We start from the raw sequence: 8,310 nt of genomic DNA on the forward strand, positions 1-8,310 counted from the left end.
TGTGTTCATTATCAAATGAGAATTAGAAGAGAGATTTAAAGAATTGCACAAATATATACACAGATATCAATTATTATGGGAAATTGAAAGAACCGACTTAAGTCATGGAGTACCATTGTCTGCGATTTGACCGCGGTGAGAGAAACTAGCAAAAATCACTCAAAAAGAAACACAAAAACAATGTGAGTAAAACAAAATAATCAACCTTTATCTACAAGATCATTCACACTAGTTGATTCATTTTCACTAAGAAAATTATCAAAGTAAGCTTTCAAATGATGTTCATTTTCCTTCAAAACATTGTCATTCATTGAATTCTCAATATCATAGGCCCCATAAGGATTGCTCCATCTTGATCTTAGCTTTTTAGGGAATGCATAGAGTTGAGAATTATAAAACAAAACTTTTTGACCAGTATTAATTTTTTGATAATTTTCATAAGTTTTGCAGAATGCATCCTTGCATATGGTGGGCTAATAAAATCCATTTTGAAAGATTTTTACAGCTATCTTTTTTGACAAAAAATAACTCTCACATGCTTCAAAATGGAAATGTTTAATAACACTACTTACCTAATTGTCGGGAATGAATCTTTGAAATATTTGATCAGGACAATATTTGAATAAGTTAGGGTCATCACAATAATAGTTCTTCACTTTTTTCAAAAACTTTTCTTTGTCTTGGGTACTCCAATCAGCTAGCAAATCTCCTAAAGTAAGAAAATTGATATTTTTATCATACAAAGGCATTAGACTAAGAGAAAGTAAGGATTCATTAGGAAAGTAATCATCAATTGGTATGATATCAGATTAAGTCTCGATACCTATCCCAACATTGGTAAAATATTTTCCCTAGTTTTTGAGTGAAAGTGGTGATTTGTCTTTTAAAAGAGTTTGTTCCGTGAGATGGAAAAACTTTTTAAAAAATTTATTGTATTTCATCCTAAGCACGAATGGATCTTGGTCTCAAATTTTATAGCCATGATTTAACTTTTTCTTTTAATGAAAAAGGATAAATTTTAAATCTCATGGTGTTCATGTTATAATTTGAGTCATTATAGGTTTACAAACCTCCTCAAATTCCCTTAAATGCAAATATAGATTTTCTAAATCAAAGCTATGAAAAGAAGGTAAAAGTTGAATAATGCCTAACTTAAAATTAAAATGAGATGTATCAGAAGGGAAAACTATGCACGAGGTTGCACTTGTTCTTATGGGATTCATGTGGTCTCTAAGTGTTCTAACATAGTTATTCTCATTATTTTTATTATGAAGCAACTAGTTATTTTCTTCAGCCATATTTTCTTAAAATGATGAGGATACCTTACAAAGTCTACCACTTAATGTACGTGACCAAAACTCTCATGCATGTATAGAAAGAGAATAAAAGGAAGAAGAAGAAGAGAAGAAGAAAGAAATAAAACAAAAGAAACAAAATTAGATATTAAAAAAAAAGATAAATAAAATAAATACTATAATTTATATAAGAATTTACCTCCCTGATAACGATACCAAAAACTTGGCACGAACAAAAGACTAATTTCTTTTCTCAAGTGCAAGAGTATCGAAGTAATAAATAACCCAGTAAGACTAGGGTCAAACCACTTGAAGGTTAACTATATAAATTATAAACAATAATAGTACAACAACAACAACAACAATACTACAAGTAGTAGTAATAGTAGTAGTAGTAGTAGTAGTAGTAATAAAGAGAGCTTTGAGATGTGATATTTATATAAAGATTAAACAATAATAAAAAATTATCAAGGTTACAGGATCCACTAATGGTATTTCAAACAAGTATATTATAGACTCTTATTACTTAAATAGAAACCACACACAAATAAATTTCTAATCAGATTATAAATTATTAACATAATTACATTAGTTATCTTATTCGAATAATGTTAATACTTGTAAATGTTGTCAGATATTCATGATTATAACTTATATTAACAAAAGTTCCTTTCATAGCATAGGTATTGGTTATACCATACGGTTTGTGTTATAAAAGTGTCAAGCATTTGTTGTGCCAAGGTTATACAACATAATTCTAGATTAACTATTTAATAAGCAAAGTATTAAGAGTGAAGAAGATAACAAATACAGAACATGTTCATATCAAATATAAAAGTCCATATTGAGTTTACATTATACTTATTCTTACACCATTAGTGTAACCTTTTCACCTTGACATAATCAACTTAGCTAAATATAATTAAAAGAGAAACATAAATAAACAAGATAAAAACATAAACAAGATAAAAGTTAACTAAGGAAAGGAAATGAGAAGCATAAACAAAAGATTAATATAAAAAAACTTAGGCATTACAACAAAGAAAGAGCAAGAACATGATCTTGATCTAAAAACCAAGATGCCTAAATGCATGGCAAATGCTTCCTTTTATAGGTCAAAAATGAAAACTATTGATTTGTTGACTAATTGTTGAGTAAGTGACCACATCTTGACTTGGGGATAATCCTTATCTTCTTATCTGAACAAAATATCATTGTTGACATTAGAATTTGGACATATTTAAATCATGACTTAGCTTTCTATTTATATAAAACAAACATAAATCTAAATTCTACAACTCTAATTATGATCCAATTACCAAACAGTGTTTCAGTTTGGACTCAACAAGCATCTCTTTTCTAAGCTTGGCCCCCTCTTTGTACTTTCAATTTGAATACTTCAACTCATCAAGCAATCCTTTCATTTATGTGATATCCTATATTTAGAATGAAAATTTAACATAAATTAAAGCTATCTTATGGTATTAGATTTATTATTATAAAACATACTTTAGCTAAAGAATTATTGATACTTCAAGTGCAAAATAATGATATAAAATCTTGATAAAAATATATTTTTAAGTATTAATCATCGATTATAGGCTCTTCTACTCATTAACACATTAGTGAGTTCAATCATATTGACACATAATGAGTGTTGTAGAAGCAATTAAGGAACTCATGTTCTAATTACTCCTAACTATCCTTAATAAGTCAGTCCTTTAAGTGTATAGCTTCGTATAAAAATATGAAGGTTAAAATGAACTTTCTACTTGGTCCATAATAGCCTCCTTGATAAGCTTTTTCACTTGATTCGTGGTGAAGATCTAATACCACAAATATTCCTTATAACTCTAGTGTATAGCTTCGTATAAAAATACAAAGGTTAAATTGAACTTTCTACAAAGTCCATAATAGCCTCCTTGTTAAGCTCTTTCACTTAATTTGTGGTGAAGATCTAATACCACAGATATTCCTTATAACTCTAGTGTATAGCTTCGTATAAAAATACAAAGGTTAAATTAAACTTTCTACAAAGTCCATAATAGCCTCCCTGTTAAGCTTTTTCACTTAATTCGTGGTGAAGATCTAGTACCATATATATTGCTTATAGCTCCGATTGTAGAATCCTTAACAACATCTAAGTGATCTTTTTACAAAACCTTAATAACCAAAGTTTGGCCTCCCTCGTTTATGCTCTCAAGCTTGTTCATCAATTTCACTATCTTTTGATTATTTACCTTAAGTGAAGTTGAAAGCCCCTCGACAAGTGTTGTCAAGTTAGTCACTTGCTCAACCAAAGATAAAGTCTTAGTTGTCCTCGCTAACATGGTAACAAAACTTAAAGCCTTTTTTGGAGATGTTAGTTGTCATGGAAAAGTCTCCACAAGTTAATTATCGAAGTAGACCTTAAGGGTCAATGAAAAGTCATATACCCCACTTGAATTAGCTATAATTTCATCCTTTAATTAGCAAGCTCTCTTTCTCTTTCTGTATTCATTGTATTAGGTTGAGAATCACTTTCTTATACAACTTGATGATGGATTTTTTTTAGAGATGAGGTTGGAGAATCTTTAATGGAGTATGAATGACTTGAATTAATAGTCTTGTTGTCCTTGAAAGCAACAATTGTGGACATGTTCTTCCTAGTTTCTATTGAAAGGTAAAGATGTTGGAAATTCTTTATTAAAGGGAAGTGATAAGAGACGAAGATTTCCAGTAGAATCATCAAAAATTTATAAATATAATTTTTAGTGCCTGAAATTAAATGTGTAAACATGTACACATGTTAAATTTTATTAAATATATAAATAGGTGTAATCTCTATTTTAAATACAAATGAATAACCAATCCTTTTATTCTTCCATTGAACTTGATTTATTTATGAAACCAAGTCTAGATTTGTGCTTTACTATAACACAAATTTAGGCATGTATTGTAGAGCGAGATTTGATAATTTGAAATGTACCTTTAATTTATCTTTAGAGTGTTGTTGAAGAATTTTTATAGGATATTTGGGTTTGATCGAAAAAAGTTTTGTTTCGTATAAACTTTAAACATAAATGAAGGAGGTTTAAGAGCTTTTAAGAGTTTCCTTAACTTGAGTAGATTGTCTTGAAGAAGATTTTTGTTGAAGAACTCTTATAAGGTGTTTAAGCTTAATCCAAAAAAGTTATGTTCCTTGTAAACCTTAAGCATAGATGAAGAAGGTTTGAGAGTTTTTTAGAGAACTTCCTTGCTTGAAGAGTGTCTTGAAGAAGATTTTATATCTCTTGAAATCTTTTTTTTTTAATTTAAGATGAGACTCTTTATTTATAGAGATTTGTAAAGGCACTCTAGTCTTTTGCTAATACCATATTATATTATTTTATATATTGCTTCATCTTTATTTATGGAATCTTGTATTTATAATAAAATATTTTAAATATCTCATCTAATTCCACATGTCAAATATTAGCCAATAAATATATGAAGCCTAACTTATTTTTTATGTTACTTTTTTATGTAAAAATAAAATAAAAATAACACATTATAAAATTTGATTGGTTAAGGGTTTTTTTTATTTTTTTACACATGTACTTCTAACATCTAGATGCTATAGGAATTAGATTAGAGTGATGTTTTAACAAAATAAAAATAAAAATAAAAATAAAAATAAAGGAAGAAAGAAAGTAAAGTTTGAAATCGCGGAAAACATTTTTGAAAATTATTTTCGCATTGAATCTAAACAGTTGGATACAGTTATTTTTTGCAATGAATTAGAGTTGATTTTGATTTCAGCCATTGAGAATTAAAAATTTAAAATTAAACTAAAATAATCAATTTCCAAACTGAAGAGACTAAATACGTATAGAAGAAACTATATATATCCTTTTCAAAACCCAATAGAACGGCTATTTTTCTATCTTGGTGGCTTGACCGACGACTTAAAACTATGACTCCTACCATATTTTATTAATACGTAGACGAATATTATTATTTATAATTTCTTGTCCACCAATTTCTTACGACTAATGAAGGATTTTGGAGTGCGAAATAAATTAATGTTTTGTTTGCTGCATGTGAAAGTCTGCTTAGGAAGAGTCAGTCGATGGAATTAATTAGTTCTGACAGATTTACAATATCATTGTGAGATCAATGTACATCCCTTGCAAATTATGGGTTAATCTCATGATTTTGCATATTATTTCTATTGTGATTTGCAATCATGGTCCTCGTAATTCGTGCTAAATTAATCGAGTGAAGATTAGTTTTCTTATAAAATGATGTTTAGTTATATTTAACTTGAGAATTTTATAATTTCTCGAGTTTCAAAGCTGCTTATATTGACCAAAACAAAATTCTACAAAAATAAGAACGATGAGAGGACGGCGACTTGTAAACAGTCTTTGTTCCAGATGAGACGTTCATACGCTTATCCTATAAATACGTCCTCCAATTCTCACATTTCTTCACCCCAGAACCATCCTTCATATATTGCTTCAATTCCCCCCTCTAACTTCTCTTTTCTGTAATCTTTGTAACTAATATTTGGTTATCATGGGTCTCATCACTTTTGAAAATGAATTTTCTGTCGCTGTCCCTCCTGCCAAGCTCTTCAAGGTCTATTGCCTTGAGACCGATACTCTTATCCCTAAAATTCTACCACAAGCAATTACAAGCTCTGAGATTATTGAAGGAAATGGAGGGCCAGGAACAATAAGGAAGGTCACTTTTGTTGAAGGCAAGTTATTAATTCTATCATCTCTTATCTAATTGCTGTAACTACTATATATATATATAAACACATTCACACACACACACACACACCAGAAGAACAAACTAAAGGGCGGCCTTGAAATTAGTGTATCACTAGCTATATGTGCTGCACAAAGAAATAACGGTGTAGGTTTGACTTGCAGGCAAAGGACTCACCTACGTGAAGCAGAAGATTGAAACAATTGATGAAGAGAATTTCGCATACAGCTTCAGTTTGGTTGAATCTAACGTTTGGATGGAGGGAGTTGAGAAGGTCATTTTCGAACATAAGTTTGTGCCCACTCCAGAGGGAGGATCCATCTGCAAAAGAACAAGCAAGTACTATATAAAGGATGGTGCTGAGATCAAGGAGGATCAAATCAAGAAGGATGGCAAGAAGACCGAAGGACTGTTCAAGGCTGTCGAAGCTTACTTCTTGGCAAATCCTGATGCCTGAACCTGAAAATTCCTATACCTTATAATAATTAAAGGCTGCAGAAGAACAAACAAGTATTATATAAGTATGTCAAGATAGTTTTTAAGTCTTGCCTTGTTCTTCAGTTAAAGGTGCTGGATTCTGCTTTGTAATAATTATCCCCTTGCGGTGGTTCTGATCATTTGATCACTAGTGTTCGGTACTGTTTTGAAGAGAAGGTTTTTCCTAATAATAAAATATTCTGGTCTTGGTTTCTCTTGTGGAAGTTTCAAAGGAAGAAACCTGTTTCAAAGGCAACTCTCGGTCGCCCAACGATTACCTCTTTAACCGAGTTATTATTAACATTATTAGAATTCCAATCCTCACCCAATAATTAGCAAATTAAAAAAGAGGTATAAGAAAGATTTCATAAAGATAATTCTTCGATGATTCGATATTAGTTCTTTCAATAACCAAAAGTTTTGAGTTTTCCTTGCATATAAATATTATTCTCAAATTAAAGTATATAAAACAACTTAAACACAAATTAAGTAACTTTATTTATAATAGGTATAACATATCCTAAATAACTTTAAAAAAATAATCAAAGAGTTTTGAATCAAATAAAAAAATATTATAAATAAAATAAAAAACAAATATAAATCATCCATAATAACTTCTAGATCTTATTACAAGGTTTTTAGCTATTCAATTGACTTGCAATTTTAACCATATATAAAACAAAATTTTTAAAAACTTTCAGTAAAATGTTCATTTAATAAAATAGTTGAATTGACAATTATGTTTGTTAAGATAAAAATATGCATTACTAAAAATCAATCCAACACATACTTTAACTTTACTATATATTAATGCTAAAATATTATTGTAATATTAGGATTAATTATAGCCACCTATCTTTCTTTTTAAAGCATAAAAATATTTTTTTTTTTTACTAGAAAGTCTAAGATAAACCTTTATGTTCAGCTATAAATACCACCTATGCTCAATACCATCTCTACACTACAAAAGGACCATTGATCCCACAAATCAACAAACAATGCTCCTCCTTTCCTTTCATTAATGTGTTAGTTTAATATGCCTTATAGTTAATTTGTTAATTACACATTATATTATTATATTTATGTAATATTGTTAGCAGTAAACACTCTAATGACAGTAATTATGATGTGAGTAGATGGAGTGATAAGATGACTAAAAAATATGAGAGAAATAAGGATAAGCACTCATACTCTATTGTTAACAACATCTTCAAAATTAGTGGATAAATGTTAGGAGAGAAAGAAGTTCAAAAGGCAACAAGCTCTAGCTAACATGGAAGTCTAATTTGATAAGGAAACACCAACTATATGAGTGATTGATATACAATCAAAATCTATCTCTAGAAAGCACATAAGAGCAGAATTCTTATGCATAATGGAAAAGATCATCCACAAGGATAAAGATAAGACTTATCTTTCTTATCCTTATAGATAAAGTAGAGATGTAATGTATACCTATATAAATACAAAAGAAAAACTCATTCTGTAGAATAGAGAGAAAGGAATTACAATACTTACGTTAATAAAAAAACAAACAACACAATTGTCGTTGTTCTTCTCTTTCTCCAAAACAATCTCTGCAAATTTAATTTCTCTTCTTGATATCAGAGCTTGTGTGAGCATGTTCTAGCCAAACAACACAATGACCTCACTTTCTCTCAATATTCATAACTTCATTACTCTCAAGCTAAACCCAACAAATTACCTTTTGTGGCGTGAACAAGCACTAGCACTAGCAGAAAGCCAAGAACTTGTTGGCCACCTTATAGATAAAGAACCAACCGCCACCAAATATACCACA

The 8,310-nt window shown here is 29.6% G+C and overlaps 1 protein-coding gene across 1 annotated transcript; it reads left to right on the plus strand.

Annotated features, from left to right (window-relative positions):
* The first annotated feature begins 5,727 nt into the window (after positions 1-5,727).
* LOC105117908 (major allergen Pru ar 1-like) lies at positions 5,728-6,725 on the plus strand. Its single transcript, XM_011015715.1, has 2 exons — positions 5,728-6,018; positions 6,197-6,725. The coding sequence occupies exons 1-2, from the start codon at positions 5,835-5,837 to the stop codon at positions 6,487-6,489; spliced, it is 477 nt and encodes a 158-aa protein (XP_011014017.1). The 5' UTR covers positions 5,728-5,834; the 3' UTR covers positions 6,490-6,725.
* The last annotated feature ends 1,585 nt before the right edge of the window (positions 6,726-8,310 follow it).

This window comes from Populus euphratica, unplaced genomic scaffold (assembly GCF_000495115.2).
Source record: "Populus euphratica unplaced genomic scaffold, PopEup_1.0 scaffold1610.1, whole genome shotgun sequence".
In the NCBI taxonomy this organism is placed as follows: domain Eukaryota; kingdom Viridiplantae; phylum Streptophyta; class Magnoliopsida; order Malpighiales; family Salicaceae; genus Populus; species Populus euphratica.

Coding starts and splice junctions, on each gene's coding strand:
- LOC105117908 (XM_011015715.1), top strand. CDS start 5,835: ATGGGTCTCATCACTTTTGAAAATGAATTTTCTGTCGCTGTCCCTCCT. Junction 6,019..6,196: donor GAAGGTCACTTTTGTTGAAG/GCAAGTTATTAA, acceptor TTTGACTTGCAG/GCAAAGGACTCACCTACGTG.